Genomic DNA, 22,163 nt, shown 5'->3' with positions numbered 1-22,163 from the left:
CTTCCTCACAATGCTCCTGTACTTGCCTGCTTCGGTATCTCTCCCGTTATCCACAGTGGCTATTTCAAATCCTTGATTCCACTACCTCCCTCTTCTCTCTCAGAAAATGACACTGCCTGTTTCTTAGACAAAAATGAAGTAATAGGAGGAGATCCACCTCAACTTCCCACACTGAAACCACCTCCTTCTGCACCCATCCTTCCCACCTGTTACAAAGAAAGGACTATCCTTCCTCCTTTCTAAAGTCAGCTTTTCCACCTGGTTTACATCTTTTTTTTTTTTTTAAAGATTTTATTTATTTGACAGACAGAGATCACAAGCAAGGAAAGAGGCAAGGCAGAGAGAGGGGGGGGGGGGAAGCAGGCTCCCCGCTGAGCAGAGAGCCCGACGCGGGGCTCGATCCCAGGACCCCGAGATCACGACCCGAGCCGAAGGCAGAGGCCTTAACCCACCGAGCCACCCAGGCGCCCCGGTTTACATCTTTTTTATCTTCTCAATCAATCAACCCTTTCTTCGGTATCTTCAACCTCTCCTGCCTTCCTTTCTTCCTTCTCCTTCACAACAGCATTTAAACAAGCCCACCTGGATCTTTACAGATGAAAAAGAGAAGGCACTCCCTCCTGTCTGCCCCTCTGCCACTTCACAACCAAATATCTTCTTTGTTTAAACCTGTGCAGGTTCATAATGACTTATTTGGATAGTTGTCACTTACACATGGTACAAAACTCAAAAGGTACAAAACTGTATACAGTGAAAAGTCCACCGACTTCTTGCCACCTGGTATTGTCCAGAGACGTTTAACCAGAGCCAACAACCTGTAAGAGGAATGTTCCAGAGTTGCTATGTATACTTTCTCACCCACTGCTATGGTCTGATTTTAGTCCCCACCTTCTTTAAAACAGAGCTCATCAATATTCTGACCTTCTTAGTGATACAAGCAATAAGCACTTCTCTCCTTTATCTCACTTGATCTCTTAGTGGGATTATCACACAGTGCTGACCCTGTGCTCTCTCCACTTGACAAGCTCTCTACCTTTGACTTCCAGAACAACCCCTCTGTCTGATGTCCAGTTCTTCAGTTAACAGCTCATGAGCATCTGCCACGCCCTAGTCCAAGTGCAGGGGAGACAAAGACAGAACAAAGCATACAAAAATCCCTGCCTTCATGGAGCTCACATTCTACAGAGCAAACAAGAAACAAAATAAATCAATGTAATCAGTAAAATACATCGTATCATAGTGAGACGAGCCAAGCAGAAGAATCCAGCAGGAAGAGGAATATATATATGCACGTGTATATAACTACACACAGACAGAGACACAAACACAGGCACACGTGCACACACACACACACACACACACACACACACACACACACACAAACACATATACATTGGGGGCCGGAGGATGGCAACAGTGCTGAAATTTACATAAGAAAGCCGATAGATACTAAAATTTTATGTAGCAACTCACTGACAAAATGACTTTTTAAAAAGATTTTATTTATTTATTTGACAGAGAGAGTGAGTGCACAAGCATGGGGAGCGGCAGGTAGAGGGAGAAAGAGAAACAGGCTCCCCACCAACCAAGAAGTCCAATGTGGGGCTAGATCCCAGGATCCCAGGATCATGACCTGAGTTGAAAGCAGATGCTTACCCCACTGAGCCACCCAGGCACCCTAGAAAATGACCTTTGATTAAAGACCTGAGGGAAGTAAAGGAGCAAGCCATATGGATATGAGGGAAGAACATCACAATTAGAGAGAATAGCAAGGACAAAAGCCCTGTGGCAGGAGTGTGCCTAGATTATTAAAGCAATGGAGAGAAGAACAGTGTTCTGGAATAAATAGAGAGGGGGTGGGGGACCGTGATAGGTCAGAAAAGTAATGGGTTCATGCAGTAGGGTCTTATAGGACATCATAAAGGACACTGGCTTTTCCTGAGTGAAAAACCAGGTGAATCCATGGAACAACTATAAGCAGGGATGTGATGTGATCTTAGTTATGTCTTTGGCTGCTGCTTCTGTTTCCCACTGCACTCTTTTTCTTCTGCCCACTCCTTAAAGGTTGATGTTTCTGCAGCCTTCTTGCCTAGGCATTCTTCTCCCCTCACTTCCCATTGTTGATCTTACTGCCAGGACTCCATGTGCCCTCTACACCCATGAAACAGGAAGCCAGATCCTTCTGTTGAGTTTCAGACCCTTCCCTCAAAATGCCTCCTGGTACTTCTACAGGATAGCCTCCTTACCTATTTCAAATTTCACATGTCAAAATTCAAACTCTCCTTCTGCCCGCACTCTAAACCAGCTCCCTCTCTTGGCAGTTGCCACCATAACCTCAGACTGCCTGAGTGTATATCCCGGCTGTCCCTATCGCTTATTAGCTGTGGGATCTTGGGCGTGTTACCTCTCTGTGCCTCAGTTTCCTCATCCCTAAAAGTGGGGATAAAAACTGTACATACCTCATAAGGTTATCAAAAATAAATGAGTTAATCCATACAAGATGTTTACAACAGTACCTAGTGCACAGTTAAGTGTTCTGTATGTGTTGCTACTACCATTCAAGTTATCATCACGTCCTATCCTTCTATCTTGTGATTAGCCCTATTGTCACCCTTCCTGCCCTTGCTCTAATCCAGGCCCCTATTATCTCTAACTGGGATTACTGCTGTCTTCCTAACTGGGCTCCTGGCCTCTACTCTGTCCTCACCCAACTGGCTCTTCCCACTATAGCCGAAGTGATTGTTTAAAAAACCCTTGCTCAGGGGCGCCTGGGTGGCTCAGTGGTTTAAAGCCTCTGTCTTCGGCTCAGGTCATGACCCCAGGATCCTGGGATAGAGCCCCAATTCGGGTTATCTGCTCAGCAGGGAGCCTGCTTCCTCCCCTCTCTCTGCCTACTTGTGATCAGTCTGTCAAATAAATAAATAAATAATCTTAAAAAATTTTTTAAAAAAACCCTTGCTCAGCAATATCCACAATAGCCAAACTATGGAAAGAACCTAGATGTCCATCAACAGATGAGTGGATAAAGAAGATGTGGCATATATACACAATGGATTACTATGCAGCCATCAAAAGAAATGAAATCTTGCTGTTTGCAATGACATGGATGGAACTAGAGGGTATTATGCAGAGTGAAATAAGTCGATCAGAGTAAGATAATTATCATATGATCTCTCTGACATGAGGAATTTGAGAGGCAGGACGGGGGGTCGTTGGGTGTAAGGAGGGGAAAAAAAATGAAACAAGACGGGACCAGGGAGGGAGACAAACCATAAGAGACTCTTAATCTCACAAAACAAACTGAGGGTTGCTGCGGGGAGAGGGAGGGATAGGATGGCTGGGCGATGGACATTGGGGAGGGTATGTGTTATGGTGAGTGCTATGAATTGTGTAAGACTGATCATTCACAGACCTGTACTCCTGAAGCAAATAATACATTATATGTTAATAAAAATAAAATAAAGTAAAATAAAAACCCTTGCTCAAAACCCCTCACATGCTTCCCAATTTTTTAAGGTGAAGTTTAAACTTACCACAGTCTAAAAGGCCTTGCCTCTCTACCCTGACCTCTGGCCTCTGACACACAGTGTCAGCTACATAATTTGTGAGGCCTGGTACAAACGAAAACCAGGAAAAAAAAAAAAAAAAGAAAAAAGCTTCCTTTCTTCTGGGTCTCTCTCTCTCAACTTGTCATAGAGCTTTTTGTTATTTATTGTCATGCTCCCTTAGCATGAGAATACTCAAGGGGAAGTACAGGCCACGTCCTATGACTCAGTGCACAGGATGTATGAACCTAACCCTGACTCTCTTGCACTTGCATTCAGACCTGGTGCCCCAGGCAGCCAATCGAGAACCTGTTTAGGGAGTGGAGAGGCAGTAGGAGGGAAGATCACATGTGAGTGAAAGCTCGAAGTCCCTAGGACACACTGCACTGTCTAACTGGATTTCACATACAAAACACAAATTCAAAGGTCAAGTTATTAAGAATTTCAAGACAATAACCATAGAACATTAAACCTCAAGCATGGGGTCCCCTAACAAATATGAGGCTCTGTGTGACTGGTCACATGCCCACGAAGTCAGTTCTACTCTAAAAAGTCAGCTGCCATGCTTCTTCTGGTCTGGGTCTCATCACACATGGCTCTCTGTGCCGAGAACATTCCTGCTCTTCCCCTTCCCTGCCATCATGGCATGCCACACACACTATCCTTACTTCAGCACTCACCACGTGGACTTGCAACTGCCCATTTACTTGCTATCTGCCCCCACTACATTTGGCAGACAGCACTGATCTTGTTCACCAGAAATCTTTACCTTACTCATCTCCCAGTCTTTTTTTATTTATTCTTCAACTCAATTCAACAAACATTCATTGGGCTAGATAATTCCTCACATCAGGAAGAAAGATGGATGAAAAGGAGACTTCTGGCTGCACTGTCTCAATAATTATCACCTGGGACCAAGTGTCCTAAATGCTAATTTGCTTCCTTAGTGAAGAGGCCAATTATCACAGCACCAGGTCTCAAGACTAAGATGACTTATCCCCACTGTGCACCAGAAAGCCTGGTACATGGTAGACAGTCAATCAGTATTTGTTAAAGGAGTGAATGCACAAATTCAATAAATACTGATTGAGAACAGCCACCTCCCTCATGGAGTGGACATTCTAGAGGGGAAGATGGACAAGTGGTGCCAAAAGTTTCATAAGTGGTAAAAGTAAAAGAGCAGGCTAAGGGGATGAGGGGAAAATGTGTGAATTTGAAGCCTGCATAGAGGAAACTGAGGAGAAAACTGAGCTATGAATTATATATATATATATATATATATATATATATATATAATCACATTTAATCTCCACAATCAATCAGGGCATTCTATAAAGTATTCAGAGGCACTACAGCACAGAGGTTAAAAATACAGAGTTGGGAGCCAAACTGCCTAGGTTCAAACCACCTCTGCCACTTACTGGATGTGTGAACTTAGATGGAGAGAAGAAGGCAACCTGACTAGGGGCAGCAGGACCTGAAGTAGCGGGTGTCAACAGAGACCAAGAGACCTAGACTTCTACTCCCACCTGTCAGTAACTAAGTCGCACCCCCTTCACCTGCCACTAAAGTGCAGTGTCTAAAGAGGCCTGCAAAAACAGAAGATATAATAATACCCAGAATCTCATAATACCCAAAATATCCAGGATATCATGAAAATAAGCACTCATTATATCAAGAACAAGGAAAATCATAACTTGAATAAGCAAAGGAAATCAATCTCAACGCTGAGAGGACACAGATGTTGGAATTATCTGGCAAGGATTTTAAAGGAGTAATCATAAAAATGTTTTAATGAACAATTACAAACATGCCAGAAACAAATGAATAGATAGAAAATGTCAGCCAAAAAAAAAAAAAAATGGAGAATTTCTGCAAAGTAGAAGATAAAGAAAAGAACCAATGGCACTTTTAGAACTAAACGCTGTAATAACTTTAATGAAAATTCACTGGATGGGCTCAACAGCGAAATGGAGACAACAGAGGGGGAGAAAAAACAGTAAACCTGAAGATAAACAGAGATTACCCAATTTGAACAACAGAAAGAAAACAGACTGAACTATGAACAACTCTACACCAACAAACTGGACAACCCATAAGAAATGGATAAATTCTTAAAAATATAGAATCTACCAAGACTGAATCAGGAAAAAGTAGAAAATGTGAACAGACCAATTACTAGTATAAAGACCGACTCAGCAACAACAACAACAAAAAACTTTCAGTTAAGAAAAGCCCAGGACCAGGTGGCTTCACCAGGGAATTTTACCAAATATTTAAAAACAAATTAATTACAATTCCTCTCAAACTCTTCAAAAACAATCAAAGAGGAAGGAAGACTCTCAAACTCATTTTAGTAGGCCAGCATTATCAAATAAAACAAAGCAAAAGCCAAATAAAGACACTAAGAGACACTACAAGAAAAGTACACACTAATATCACTAATATCCCTGATCAGTACAGATGAAAAAATTCTCAACAAAATACTAGCAAACTGAATTCAGCAGTAGATTAAAATAAGCATTTACCATGATCAAGTGTGATTTATCTTTGGGATGCAAGGATGTTTCAATATAAGCAAATCAACAAAGGTGATACATCACATTAACAGAATGAAAGAAAAAAAATCATGTAATCATCTCAAAAAGCACAGAAAAAGTATCTGGCAAAATTCAACATCTGTCCACGAGAAAAACTCCCAAAAGACAGGGTATATAAGAAAGGTGCCTCAACATAAAAAGGCCATATATAACAGGCCCACAGTTGACATCACACTCAAAGGTGAAAGGTTGAAAGCCTTTCCTGTAAGATCAGGAACAAGACAAGGGTGCTCATTCTCACCACTCCCATACAACATAGTATTAGAAATCCCGCAACAGAGCAATCAGGCAAGAAAAAGAAATAAAATGCATCAAAATTAGAAAGGAAGAAATAAAATTATCTCTATTTACAGATGACATGATATTATGTATAGAAAATTATAAGATTCTCCACCAAGAAACTTAGATCTAATTCTTGAATTCAGTAAAGTTACAGGATACCAAATTAATATACAAAAATCAGTAACATTTTTCTACACTAACAACAAATCATCTAAAAAGAAATAAAGAAAATCATCCCATTTACAAAGTATAACAAATGTAAAATACTTACAAGAAGGTGAAAGATCTCTGTACTGAGAACCATAAGCCATCAGTGAAAGAAACTAAAGATACAAATAAATGGAAAGAAAACCTGTGTTCATTGATTAGAAGAATATCATTAAAATCTTAAATTGGTATAGCCACTATGCAAAAAAGTATGGAGGGTCCTCAAAAAATTAAAAATAAAACTACCACATGATATAGTGATTCCACTTCTAGGTAAATATCCAAGGAAACAAAATCACTATGTTGAAGAAATATCTGCAACTCCATGTTCACTGCAGCATGATTTACAATAACTAACTCATGGAAACAACCTAAGTGCCCACCAAAAGATGAATGGACAAAGAAAATGTGACATGCACACACATAAAATGGAATACTATTTTATTAAGCCATTAAAAAAAAAGAAATCCTACCATTTGCAACAACATGGACGGGCCTTGAGGGCATTACACTAAATAAGTTAGTCAGAAGAAGATAAATAACATAGGATCTCGCTATACACTTATACATGGAATCTAAACAAAAAATAAAACAAGTATTAGAAGTCCTAGCAACAGCAATCAGACAACAAAGAGAAATAAAAGGTATCCAAATTGGCAATGAAGAAGTCAAACTCTCTCTCTTCGCAGATGACATGATTCTTTATATGGAAAACCCAAAAGACTCCACCCCCAAACTACTAGAACTCATACAGCAATTCAGTAACGTGGCAGGATACAAAGTCAATGTACAGACATCAGTGGCTTTCTTATACAGTAACAATGAAAATACAGAAAGGGAAATTAGAGAATCGATTCCATTTACTATAGCACCAAGAACCATAAGATACCTGGGAATAAACCTAACCAAAGAGGTAAAAGATCTGTACTCGAGGAACTACAGAACACTCGTGAAAGAAATTGAAGAAGACACAAAAAGATGGAAGACCATTCCATGCTCTTGGAAGCAAGCAAATGAGCACCTGCCCAGCCTGGCCTGCCCTCCTTACCACCTTGAGATACCACCTTACACCAGTTAGAATGGCCAAAATTAGCAAGACAGGAAACAACATGTGTTGGAGGGGATGTGGAGAAAGGGGAACCCTCTTACACTGTTGGTGGGAATGCAAGCTGGTACAGCCACTTTGGAGAACAGTGTGGAGATTCCTCAAGAAATTAAAAATAGAGCTTCCCTATGACCCTGCCATTGCACTACTGGGTATTTGCCCCAAAGATACAGATGTAGTGAAAAGAAGGGCCATCTGTACCCCAATGTTTATAGCAGCAATGGCCACGGTTGCCAAACTGTGGAAAGAACCAAGATGCCCTTCAACAGACGAATGGATAAGGAAGATGTGGTCCATATACACTATGGAGTATTATGCCTCCATCAGAAAGGATGAATACCCAACTTTTGTAGCAACATGGACGGGACTGGAAGAGATTATGCTGAGTGAAATAAGTCAAGCAGAGAGAGTCAATTATCATATGGTTTCACTTATTTGTAGAACATAACAAATAGCATGGAGGACATGGGGAGTTAGGAGAAGGGAGTTGGGGGAAATTGGAAGGGGAGGTGAACAATGAGAGACTATGGACTCTGAAAAACAATCTGAAGGGTTTGGAGAGGTGGGGGGGGTGGGAGGTTGGGGGAACCAGGTGGTGGGTATTAGAGAGGGCACGGATTGCATGGAGCACTGGGTGTGGTACAAAAACAATGAATACTGTTATGCTGAGAATAAATTTAAAAATGGTTTAAAAAAATAAAAATAAAACAAGAAAATGCAAACTCATAGAAAAAGAGCTAAGACCTATAGTTACTAGAGGTCGGGGGGAATGAGGCTGGGAGAATTGAAGAAAGACTGTCAAAAGGCACAAACTTCCAGTTATAAGATAAATAAGTACTGAGGATGTAATGTAAGATATGAGGACTACAGTTAACACTGTTATACGGTGTATCTGAAAGTTGCTAAGAAAGTAAATCTAAAAGTTGTTATCACAAGGGAAAAAAAGAGTTTTCTTTTCTTTTCTTTTTGGGGGGTATCTATATGAAGTGATAGTAACTAAACTTATTGCGGTAACCATTTCATAATATATAAGTGAAGTACTTATACTCTACAACTTAAACTGATACAGTACTGTATGTCAATTATACCTCAACAAAATTGAAAGAAAAAATAGATTAAAAAATACAAACAGAGCTTTCCCAACCTATAAAACTAAAACCAAAGACAAACTGAAATATTTCTACACAGAAAAATAGCATACTCAAACTCCTGAACACAAAAGACAAAGGAAAAAATCTTCATCTTTTTTTCAGAGAGAGAGAGAGAGAGAGCACATGCGAGCAGAGTGCGGGAGAAGGTGGGGGAGCAGGAGAGAATATCTTTAGCAGGCTCCACGCCGAGCATGGAGCCCGACATGGCGCTCAACCCCATAATCCTGAGATCATGACCTGAGACAAAATAAGGAAACGGATGCTTAACAGACTGAGCCACCCAGGCACCACCAAAGGAAAAAACTTTTAAAGCAGTGATAAAGAAATGACACATTACCTAAAGGAGGACACCAATTCAAGTGAATAAGGATCTCTCATCCAAAACTATGGAGGCCAAAAGGAAGCAGCACAATAGTTTTCAAGAGTTGAAGAAGAACTAAAAACACAGAACCTAATATCAAATGAAAAGACCGTCAGGGGCGCCTGGATGGCTCAGTCACTTTAAGTTAAGCGGCTGCCTTTAGCTCAGGTCATGATCTCAGGGTCCTGGGATAGAGCCCCTCATCCTGGGGTAGAGCAGGATCCCTGCTCAGCAGCGAGTCTGCTTCTCCCTATCCCTCTGTGATCTATCTTGCTCTCACTCTCTATCAAATAAATAAATAAAATCTTAAAAAAAAAGACCTTTAGGAATCCAAGGGAAATCAAGACATTCTCATATGAAGGAACACTAAAAGTATCTGTTGCCAGCAGACCTATCCTAAAAGAATGGCCAAAGGAAGCTCTCTAAAAAGGAAGATGACAAATGAATCTTTGGGACAATCAGAAAATAAGCCAGAAAAGGGGAAGGAGTAAAAATATAGGTAAATAGAGTATACTTTCCTTACCTTCTTGAGTTTTCTAAATCTGTTTGACAGTTGAAACAAAAACTGTAACACTATCTGATGTGCTTCTCATTGTAGGTAGAGAAAATATTCAAGATAATTATATTATAAACCTGGAAGCATAAAGGAGTTTAAAGGGTAGTAAGGTTTCTACTCTTCACTCAAATTGGTAAGATGTCAATACTAGATGATTGTGGTATGTTATGTATATATTATGTTAGTACCTAGAGCAAGCAGTGAAAAAAGCTATACAAAGATATATTCAAAAACACAACAGATAAGTCAAGGTGGAATTCTAGAAAATTCCACAGGGTGGTAGGATAAAGAGAAGAGAGAAAAGAGGAACAACCAGAAAATAAAACAAAGCAAAATGACAGACTTAAGCCCCAATATATCAATAACCACATTAAGTAGAAATGGTCTAAATATAACAATTAAAGGAGAAAGGCAGAGTGGATAAAAATGATACTAAACTTACTATATGCTATCTACTACAAAAAACTCACTTTATCAATGATGTAAACTGAAAGTAAAGAGATAAAAAAGGATATATGATGCAACCTTTAATCGGAAGAAAGGAGTGGCTATATTAGTATCATATAAAGTAGACTTCCATGCAAAAAATTACCAGAGACAGAGAAGGACATCATAATAATAACAAGGTCAATCCACCAAGACATAGCAATCTTCAATGCATATGCATCAAACAACAAAGCTGCAAAATATGAAGCTGAACTGATAGGAAACAAACTGAAAGGAAACTGACAGAACTGAAAGGAAACAAATTGACACTTGTAACTGGACACTGCAATATCTCCTTCTCAACACTTGACTGAACTAGATAGAAAATCAGCAAGGACAAGGAACAATTCAGCAACACCATCAAAAACAGGAGTAAATTGACATTTATAGAAAACTCAACCCAGCAACAGCAGGATTCTTTTCATGTGACCATGGAACATTTACCAAGACAGAGCATATCCCAGGCCACAAAACAAACCTCAATAAGTTTAAAGAAGTGAAATTAGACAGAGAATATTCTCTGACCACTATGGAACCAAAACAGAAATCAGTAACAGAATTAACAGGAAAATCTACAAATATGTGGAAACTAAACAACACACTGCTATGCAATTCATAAATCAAACATGAAGTCTCTAAGGAAATTGAAAATTACATTGAACTAGAGGCACCTGGGTGGCTCAGTCGGTTAAACATCTGACTATTGGTTTTAGCTCAGGTCATGATCTCAGAGTCATGAGAATGAATCCAACATCAGGCTCCATGCTTAGCGTGGAGTGTACCTGAGGATTCTCTTCCTCTCCCTTTGCCCCCTGCCCTCTCTCTCAAATAAATAAATAAATCTTTAAAAAATTACATTGAACTACATGAAAAGGAAAATATCAAAATTTGTGGAACACAGCTATATCCATACTAAGAGGGAAATTAGTAAGACTAAATACTTACATTAGAAAACGGGAAAAGTCTCAAATCAATAACCGAAGGTCCCACCTCAAGAAATTAGGTAAAGAGGAGCAAAATAAATCCAAAGCAAGCAGAAGGAAATAATAAAGGCATAAAATCAATGACGTTAAAAACAGAAAGACAATAGAGAATGCCAACGTAACAAAAAGCTTGTTCTTTGAAAAGATCAACAAAACTGACAAATGTCTACCAAGTCTGAGAAAGAAAAAAGGAGATGCAAATTTTCAGTATCAGGAATGAAGTATCACCACAAAGCTAGTCTGTGGGAATACTGTCAACAATTCTACACACTTACATTTGACAACTTAGATGAAATGTATCAGTTCCTTGGCAAGCACGAACTACCACAACATACCCAATATTAAATAGATAACTTTAATAGTCCTAAAACTATTAAATAAATATAATCCATAATTTTAAAATGATTAAATTTTTAAAAGATTAAACCAAGTTAATTAGGCAAAGTATTTAGCATAGTGGCTGACACATTTGCTAGTACTTGGTAAACAAAGGCTATTTTTTTTCATTATCATTTTATCTAAATTACAACCACTCTTGGGGAAACTAGGCTTCACAGAGATGAAATCCTTTGCTTAGAAGAGTCAGAATTCGAACCCAGTTCTGAAGCTAGTGCCATTTCTTCCAGAGTTCAGAGTCACCCCTGGAGGCTGTGCCAACCAATACCTCCTTTCTAGACAGGAACACTGCAAAGGAGTAACGTTTTGCCAAAGCCCTAGACATCAATAAATGCTCACCAACTAACTCTCCGCCAGTGTACAACAGTGATTCTTGAAAGTTAAGGTGCATCAGATTCTTCCTTTTTGTTAGAAATTGCTGGGTCCCAGCCCAAGAATTCACATATTTAACAAATTTCGTTAATGAACCACACTTTGAGAACACTATACGATAAGGGTATGTTAGCCTGCCCATTCCCTCAACATCAGAAGCTGTCACACTCTGCAGAAAAGGGGAAGAACTGAGACAGAATAATGCTATAAATTAGGGATTCTGAGGGTGGCCCCCACTCACCTACTAAATCAGAAACCCTGTAAGTGGGGCCTACCTACCTTGTCTTTTAACAGGTCTCCCACGTGATTCTGATGCACGTTAAAGTTGGGAGAACCACTGCTCTACAAATCAAAGTGACTTGCAAAAACCCCACCCTTTGTAGTAGGAGAAATAAAGCTAATACCAACATTTTTCCACTTTTGAGAACCTGGGCTCTGGAGCCAGGTAATTCTAAGTTCAAATACAGACTTTAGAAAGTAATTCCACGAATTGTAGATTCTCACCAGCAAAATGGAATGGTCACCTTCCTTGTTATAACCTTTCCAGGAAGTAACCTGGCATTACTATTCCCCAACCGGACTTTAAGAAATCTAGCCTCTGAAAGTCATCAGAAACGTGGACAGATTTATATCACCTACAGGCATTTGTGGGCTTAACTATGGTGAGCAATCATGAAAAGTCCACAATATCGAGTCATTTTCAATTGTGCTTAAGTACAATCGTATATGGAGCACTGTGAGCCTGGTGTGTGTGTGTGCATGTGCATGGACACAATGCACTGAGTAAGCAGGAGCGACCCAAGGACCTTATTCTCAGCTGGCTTCCTTGTTTTCTGCTAGCCCAGAGACAGAAGCACGAAGACACAAAAATTTGGTCTCTTTCATAGAAAAAAAAATTAAGGCAATTTGCCTGTGTTGGGGTGTTTACAGAAACACAGGACTCACCATAGAAATGTGATTAAGGAGGAGCGTGGTCCGTAAACCCATTTCCATATTTGTAAATTTGGAATTCTTAAAGACCTCCGTGGCATTCATTATAAATGTCAAGTCTCTAATGTGCAACAATATTCACCATAATGTTTTTCTTTTTGTTTTAACCAGAACCCCGTATTAAAATGAAAAACATTTCCAGAATCCTCCAAGTTTCCCTCATATCACAATATTTCATTATAAAATAGTAGAACTAAAGTTAAGTATCCAACCACAGAGGAAATGACCAAGTAACTGTTGACACATATATATGGTGGGATATCAGAAATGAAGTTTAGAAGAATTATTTGACGACCTGGTAAAATACTCACATTATAATGTTCAGTAAGAATACAAATCAGGCTACAAAATGGTATTTATAATACAATCCTATTTTATAAAAATACAGTTTCATATTCTAAGTCAAAAGACAGGAGTTAATGCAACAAAACATTTAACAGTGGATTATGCAGGATAGCAGATTCATAGACGATTTTTATTTCCTTCTTTATAATTTTTCTTTTCTACAATGAGCATGTCTCACATATGCAGTCAGGAAAAAACTTAAAATATTATTTAAAAAAGAAAAATCTAACTTCCAGGGTTGGGTGTGGATTGAAATAATTTATGCAAAGTCCCTGTCATGGGGCCTGGCATATGAGAGAGCATATGGTCCAGTTTTCTGTTCCTAAACTGTGCGGTTAGCATCTCTACATTGTAGGCAGGAAGGAATTCCTAAGTTTGAACCTACACACTTTTCACATAAACCAAAGCAAGGCCACAGGCAATAGCTTTTTTTAAGAAGACACATTCATTCATTCATTCATTCAAAAATGCACTCAATCTATGAAATGTTTAGCACTGAGCTAGGTTCTAGGGATAGCAAAACTGAAAAGATGACATATCTGCCCTCAAGTAGCTCTGGCTAATGAGTGACACAGATGTATTTATGACTATGAGATGATGAAATAATTACTTTCAGTAAGGATGTACACAAAGTGCAATAGGAACCAGGAGGATGGAGGCCTTTTACAGAGGAGATATATGCTATGAGTTATAAAAGAGAGGACATTAGTAGGAATAGCACACACAAAGAAGAGGCATAAAGGAGTATAAAATTCTCCCAGAACTCTAAGTAGTTCAGTCTCGCTGGGACATAAAGAAAGAAACAGGAGGAGGAGTGGCGGGAAATGAGACTGAACAAGTAGATCACAAAAGGTCTTATCTGTCACACAAAGGAGACTGAATTTCATTCTATAGGGGAACCACCAAAAGAATTTTAAACAGAGGAGTGACTTGATCAGCAGTAGCAAAGATACCAGGAATCCTGAAAATCATCTTAATCCCGCTAATTTCCAGAGGAAAGGAAAATGCCCCACCCTGTAGGTCTGTCCTCTCTTAAACAACATGAAGCAGCAAACAGAACTCCACACCTGGGGTGCCTAGGTGGCTCAGTTGGTTAAGTGACTGCCTTTGGCTCAGGTCATGATCCTGGAGTCCTAGGATCAGGTCCTACATTGGGCTCTCTGCTCAGCAGGGAGTCTGCTTCTCCCTCTGACTCTCTCTCTCTCTCAAGTACATAAATAAAATCTTTAAAAAAAAAAAAAGAACTCCACACCTGGCACACAGTAAATACTCAATAAAGATTAGGTGAACATGAACGTGAATGCCCTGCAAGGGGCAATCCCTGCTGAGAACAGAATTTTAGCAGTATCAGCACCTTCAGTCTGGTCTTGGGTGAAACAACAGAAACTCATTTGTAAGGGACTAGTGACAACTGAAAACTAGAATCTAACATGCAACAGGAGGCACCATATACTGTTCTGTTGTACTCCAGTGCAAAAATTCCTCTCATGGTTTTCTCTCCATAACTGGAATTTAAGTCCCAATTATGGGATAACATCAGTTTTTTCCCACACACTAACTTCTCTGGGATCCTGGGTGACAGGTGCTTATGAGCACACATGGTTAACGAGGAAATTCATTAGTGCCCTTATTCCTGCTGTTTTACCCAATATCTCTTCTGCTTAATTCAATTCAGTTGGATGGTTCTGCAGATAAATACTGAAGAAACAGAAATCCTATTGTATTTCTGCCTCCACTCACTGAGTGCATGAAAAATACTTTAAATAATCAGAACAGATGTATTAGATATATTTTATAGGCGAAGACAATGGGGCTCAGAGAGGCAAAGCAACTTATCCAAGGACACACTGATATTAAGTTGCAAAGCCACAACTCAAACCCATGTTTGTTGGACTCAGTTATCTCAAGAATATAGTACTGTATCCTACAAAGCCTGAGTCTAAGGCAAAACACAACTGCCAGGGTACAAAAATGATACATTTGCAAAAATATTTTGCAAATTAAATAAAGTCAAAGGGGGCAAAGAAGAAACATATATGGGAAAAGAGAAAAAAGGAAGACACCAGAAGCCAATGTCAGCTAGGCCCTGGTCTGCAAGAAGGGATGAGAGAACCTGGGTCTGGGAGGTGGGTTGGAGGTAATTCTTCACTGGAGTGGGGGGAGGGGTGCGGGTTGTTTTCTGAGCGAGAACCTAAAACAGGGCTGAGAAAGGAGCAAGCAAATGAGCACCTGCCCAGCCTGGCCTGCCCTCCTTACCTGCCATGAAACCAGTCCTGGCACATGTCACACTCGATCATGAAGCGGGTCACATCATAAGGCAGCCGGCAGAGGCAATACACTGGCACTGAGGCCATCTTCGCCCGGCCTTGGAGCGCTCTGCGGCGGGCCAGGTTCGTAGCGTCAAGAGAAGCAGCAGGCAGCAGCACGCGTCCTTTCTGGACGATGGCTGGGCACAAACAACACTTTTTAACCTAGTGAATCAGGTCCCCCAGGGTACCAACCCTCCGTTCACGAATGGGCAGTTAGTGCTGCGGAGATGCAACACAGCTGGTGTGGCTGTAGGGGGCAATCGGAGAAAAGTCCACCGGCCTCCAGAATTTCCTTAACAAATAAAAGACGGCGTTTGACGGTCAAGGGTTTTTTTGTTTTTTCCCTACCTCCTTCGGCCCCCAGAGTCAGTGATAACTTCTTTCCGGGTTTCAAGGAAATATCTGACGCCTTCAGGAAGCTTCTTTGATCCCTCACTGTATCCTCTCCTTGCTCACAACCTTTCTTCCTAGGGCTCTATTATGACGCAAACGAGAGCCTAAAGAAATACGCTGGGGTACATCAGAAAAAGCCCCTTCTCTCAACCCCAACATAGGGGCAACTAGAGAGAGATGAGGGATCCCTGAAAGTTGGCTCAGATTACTCGACAATTACCTTGATGCCTTCAAGAACAAGGCAAACAAGACTAGGCGCCCAACTCAAATCACAGTTCTGGGTTGTGCTGAGAGTTTAAATGGTCTTCTCCTTCACTCTCAAAATCATTCCATCCCCAACAGTCAGGAGTATCATCACCCCAACAAATGAAAGAAATCTCAATTTCAGAACTGATCCGATCGTCCCCTACTTCAAAGACGAAAGGGTTCCCGTTGCACCCCCAAAACTAAAAAGGATCTCCTTTAAACCCTTGAAACTGAATAGAATTTCTTCACACTCCTGCAACTAAGAAAGGATTCCCCCCCCAACGATCAGAAACGGGCAGGCATTTCCTCACAGCCCCCTCAAAGTGGCGAGGACTCCCTTGTCCCCCAAAACTGACAGAGATCTCACAAATCCCAAGATTGACAGGAATATTCTTGCAGCCCCCGAAACTTACGAGATCTCCTCACGCCTCCCAAAATGACAGGAACCTCCTCACGCCCCAAACCTGACAAGAATGTCTTTCGTCCCAAGCCCTACAGAGACCTCCTCATCTGCAAAGCTGCAGGGATTGCTCACACTCGCGAAGTTCAGTTCCAGCGACGCGCCGGGAGCCGGGCTCGCACTGGAGCGCCTGGGCGCCTGGCTGAGCGGAGGATCGGCTAGCAGTTCCGGCCCCACCGGCAGCGCGCGCCGAATTCTGGGATCGTCACGACAACGCTGCGAGCCTTGCTCGCCTTCCCGCAGAACCACCCGCTGGGTCTCGCGGGGCCCCGGGCGCCGGGTAGTGCTTCAGGGCAGCTTTCCCCCACGGTTTTGCTCCGGGCCCGGCGTTAGGGCCTACTGAAGCCCGCGGTTCGGGCCTAGTCGGTGGCCGCCCGGTGAACAAGCAAACAGCGTCGTCGCTGGGCCAGCAGGAGATCGCCGCGAGGAAGCCAACCAGGAATTAGCTGCGCCTGCGGCCAGGTCGGAGAGAAAACTGCCTGAAAAGTCGCCGGGAGCAGCCCAGTGGCAGTGGTAGGCGACTCGAAGTAGTCAATAAAGTTTATTCAAAACAAGGAGGAAGTTGAAACGAAGAGGGGAGGAGAAATATAGGGTAAACAGCTACCATATTGAGAGTGGCGGCGCCGCCGCGGGGAGGCTACCCGACCGCCATCTTATGAAGGCTGGGCACAGGAGGTAACCGCGGCAGAGGCGGGGAAGGGAAGCTAGCGGCTCCCGCGTGACGCCAGCAGAGGCGGGGCGCCACCTTGAGAAAAGGGGACGGGATTCGGCTACCTTTGGTCCTGTTCGTTTCTTCTAGGTAACCAATCGAGGCTGAGGACCTTAAGCCACCATCTTAGGCGAGGCAGTCGCTTGGCTCCATTTTGAGTGGGGCCAGAACCTTTCCAGTTTTCCTCCTCCTCGGGGTAAACGGGGAGTTAAGCACCACCACCACCCCCAACCCCCCGGCGCCAACACGTACACACACACACTCACTCACACTCACTCCTCCTCCGCCTCCACTCCTTCCGTACTCCCTCCCCTCCCCCTCCTCAGCCTTCTCGTCCTATGAGAGGAGGTGAACTCAGTGACTGCAAACTGGCAAAACTAATGGGTGACGGTGGGGGCGGGCTTGGGCCAGGGAAGGGGTGGAGTATGCACAACAGCTTCTGGTCTTCGAGCGCATTCAGTGGCTAGGCTGTTTTGCACCGTCTCCGAAGCGTTTATTCTTCACCCTGTAAGGGAAGCTCTCTTATTATTCTCAAGTGACCACATGGGCTTAGGGAAGACACGTAGCTTGAATTTCAGAGCCGAGAAGTTGAATTTTGCACCCTCTACTATCCCCATGTTCTGTCATTGGTCCCTCAATTGGTCCCTCAATCCTAGTTCCTCCATAAAGCTTCTGTCGACTTCCCAGCGCCCTCTGAACTCTCTTTTCTTTGACTCCACTGTTTCAGTTCAGTTTGCTTCAGATACAGTGTAGGATTTTCATGCACAAGTCCCAAGATTTTCTGACTACAGCCTGAGGGTTGGGTGGGAGAAGGGGTTGAAAGAATGGAGATCCACACACATGGTTTAAGATGGCGCTGGTGTTTCCTGACATTCTAGAATATTCTCTAGGAATCCTCATACTATTTCATTTTTTTAAAGGTTCTCACCACTTTAAACAAGAAATTATATGTGTGCACACCAATTTTCTAAGTAGTGGTGGCTTAGGTCCTGGGGATACAATGTTGAAGAGGGACTCTGCAGTGGGAAAATTGCCGGCAGAGGCAGGAGACAAGCTTGCAAGTCAACAATTGGATTACAAGGTCAAGTAAGCACACAGGCACCTCTTGCAAAGTGCAAAATAAAATCATGAAAGTGCATCAGAAGTTGCTTACTGCTGTCAAGGAAGGTGTCAGGGAGATCTGTGGGTCCAATAAATTAACAAGCAAGAGCATGGTAGATAAAAGAATCAACATGTACAAATGCATAGAAGCACATGAGAAAACATTTACAAAGAGAAATTAAATATTAGATTTTACCCTGTAAACAATAACAAACCACTGAAAGTGTTTGAGTGAGAGCAACTGAGTCACATTTGTGTCTTAGCTAGGGAAAAATCGAGGTTTAGTGGGACCTGAAGCTTATACAGTTTGTGAGGTAGGAGTTTAAGAAACAGAATTGTGAATACAAAATTAGGCTCAAAGGTGGACAGAGTATTTCTAGAAGCTATTACTACACCTGGGTAATAATTATAAATCGAAGAGATACAATGTCTCACCAAACCCAAACTAAATGTAACTCCTAAATCAGCTTTCACTTAGCTGGGTCTCAAAAATGTCCGGCAGCTCCAACACCACCTAATACAAGAGAAAGTGTGACTAGGAGGAAACCAGTGGAAGAGGAAAGCAGTTTTAACCACTTGTGCTTTAAATATAGTTTGCAAACTTTATAAAAACATATGACAACATGACCATATGGCAAGTGATAGGTCCCACAGGTAAAGCCTTCTTAGCTTCACAAGGAGGCAAGATGGACTCATTTTGGCCATAATAAAATTGGAAAGACACAAAGAAGATTAACATGGCCCCTGCACAAAAATGCCATGTAATATTATGAAGTCTTCCATAATAAAAAAGAAAAATGAAGGGAGATAGGAGGGAGGAGGCTATTGCATTAGTAATGAAAAAAAAAAAAAGATGAGGACTGAATCAAGATAGCTGCCACACAGGTAGAAAAGGATTAGATAAGTGGAATATTTTGGAGGTTGAATAGGCAGGGCTTAGAGACTAATTGAAACTAGTACGTGAGGGAGTGAAAGGAGTGTGAGTTCATTTCTGGGTTGGGTGTCAGGAGTGGATAATGATGCCATTGACTGAATTAGAGTGCACAGAAGGAAAAGCAGGTTTGGTGGAGAAGAAGAAACTAAGTTCAGTTTGGAGCATGTTGTGTTAAAGTGTGCGTGAGACATTAATTCACTAACCCAGAAATTCTTGAGGATTTATTATGCACCAGGCACCATGCTAGGTGCTGAGGATGTAGTGATAACCCAGATAAGATCCTGGCCTCCATGGAGCTGACATTCTACTCGGGGATCAGTCAGTAACCAAACAAATAGAGTTTCATTCATATATTTATTGAGCACGTGCTATATACCAGTCACTGTCCTAAGCACTGGGGACTCAAGGCAAATACAAAAAGACAAGGTCCCTGCCCTCCTGTGATTCACATCCCAGCTAGGGAAACAGACAATAAAGTGAGTCAAACATGAGAATTTCAGATTGCAGTGAGTGCTATGAGGGAAATAAAACAAGTTATGAGATAGAGAAGGATTCGGGTAGAATTTAGTCTGTTTTTAGATAGGGTACTCAAGGAAAGGTGCTTGGAGAAGGCAGTGTGTAATCTGAGGTCTGAATAATATGAAGTGGCCAGGGACAGGGCAGAAGGAATAAAATGCAAAAGTCCTAATGTGGTGTGGGGGGGCAGTTCAGGGTACCCTTTCGATAAAACACTTCCTGAGCATTTATGATGAACTGGGCCAGGTACAGGTGGTGACTGGGGTGGGGTCTCCAGCCATGAATAAGAGACCCTGTATTTACCCTTACCGAGTAAACAGTCTAATGAGAGAGTCAAAGTTCAATGAACAACACAAGGCCGAAAAAAGTCAAACCCTAAGTGCTGCCTCGGCAGGTATCAACAACATGTGTGGGAACAAAGAGCCACAGTTAATTCAAACATGTTCACATGGTATGTCAGGAAAGCCTTCACAGGAGCTGGCATCTGACCCAGGTACAGTAGTACTCATCTCCCAGAGTTCCTCCCCGGTGTCCTTGGGCAGCAGGGTGGGCATGCTAAAGGCTAATGGGAAAGGCAAAGCCGACAGAGGTGAATCTGAGGCATATTTTGTGGACAAAGGAACTCTTGGCACTGCCATGGTTAGGGAGCAGCTGGCTGCAGTCCTGGAAATGTGTTGTCTGGTTGTGTCCCTCATAGCATCAGTGCATGATGTGAACTGGCTGCCGTAGAAGGAGGCTGCCCTGAAGTCTTTCCTCCCCTACCCCACCTCCACTTAGCAGTTATAAACATTTCCTTTTAATTGCAGAAACAATAGTAAATGCATTCCCATTGTAAACATTCAAACAGGCTAAGGATACCCCCTGCCCACCACTCAGTCCCTGTCTACTTCCTTAGGGGGAACCTCAGTGGCCTCTTTTCCAATTCATCTCTCTGCATATGTTATGTACATTTAACTGGTTAGATGAAAAATGATAAGGGCTAAAGTGGACTATAAAGTATAGGAGAAAGAGAGGGAAATGGAAAAAATTACATGAGGAAGAACAGGCTTGCTCCAAAACAGACTGAGAAGTACAAGGACAGTGAAAACAAAAGAAAAATAATGACAAGTAGCATTATCTGAGGACTTACGATGTGCTGAGCACTGTTCTAGGCTCCTTATATGCATGCATTAACTCACTCAATCCTTAGAGCAACCCTGTAAAGTAGGGACTGGTACTACCCCTATTTTAAGTATAAGGAATACAGGCATATCTTAAAAATATGGTGGGTTCAGTTCCTGAACACTGCAATAAAGTGAATATCATGATAAAGTGGATCAAATGAACTTTTTGGTTTCCCAGTGCATATAAAAGTTATGTTTACACTATACTAGCCTATTCAGTGTGCAATAACATTTTGTCTAAAAAACCAACATAGATACCTCAATTTAAAAATACTTTATTGTTGGGGCACCTGGCTGGCTTAGGCCGTAGAGCACATGACTCTTGATCTTGAGGCCATGAGTTCAAGCTCCATTGCTAAGAAAGTGCTAACACTCATCTGACCTTTCAGTAAGTTGTAATCTTTTTGGTGGTGCAGGGTTTGGCCTCAGTGTTGATGGCTGCTGGCTGATCAGGACGATAGATGCTGAAGGCTGGGGCGGCTGTGGCAATCTCTTAAAATAAGACAACAATGAAGTTTGCCACATCAATTTACTCTTCCTTTATAGAGAAAATTATTTCTCTATAGCATGTAGAGCCATTTGATAGCACTTTATCCACAGTAGAACTTCTTTCAAAAGTGGAGTCAATCCCTCAAACCCTGCAAATACTTCCTCCACTGAAGTCTTGAACACCTCAAAGTCAAAAGTCACCCATGACTTTTTTTTTTTTTTTTTTTTTTAGGAATAGAGTGCATTTTATTTAAAACCAACCAAGCACTGATACAAAAAATATCTATCATGGCAGCTGTGATTGCATAGCAAAACTTAACAGTAAGAATTGGGCGTTTAATTCATTCTTCCAATCATGTGCTGGGCCTGGCAGAGGGCACCCACCCCCATCAGAGCCTCAGAGGAAGAATGAAACCCTTGGTGGAGAGGGCTCAGGTGGCAGGCATCCTGCCCTTCTCCAAGCT

General features: G+C 41.8%; 1 protein-coding gene across 4 annotated transcripts in view; it reads right to left on the bottom strand.

The window, feature by feature from the left end:
- LOC111139928 (PHD finger protein 8) overlaps positions 1-17,382 on the bottom strand; it is a 96,851-nt gene extending 79,469 nt beyond the window's left edge. For 2 of the 4 annotated variants that reach the window (XM_022492339.1, XM_022492341.1), the window contains exons 1-2: positions 16,741-17,382; positions 15,636-15,825 (exon numbers count right to left, since the gene is read on the bottom strand). In XM_022492339.1, the coding sequence (XP_022348047.1) occupies positions 15,636-15,733 (98 nt within the window). In that variant the 5' untranslated portion in view covers positions 15,734-15,825; positions 16,741-17,382. Of the gene's footprint in view, positions 1-15,635; positions 15,826-16,036; positions 16,139-16,740 lie in introns of those variants that run through there. The other 2 variants (XM_022492340.1, XM_022492342.1) reach the window with 2 other exon arrangements.
- Between the last annotated feature and the right edge of the window lie 4,781 nt (positions 17,383-22,163).

The sequence above is a fragment of the Enhydra lutris genome, unplaced genomic scaffold (genome assembly GCF_002288905.1).
Source record: "Enhydra lutris kenyoni isolate GAN:26980312 unplaced genomic scaffold, ASM228890v2 scaffoldscaffold125, whole genome shotgun sequence".
NCBI lineage: Eukaryota > Metazoa > Chordata > Mammalia > Carnivora > Mustelidae > Enhydra > Enhydra lutris.
This window is presented reverse-complemented; position numbering and strand designations above follow the sequence as displayed.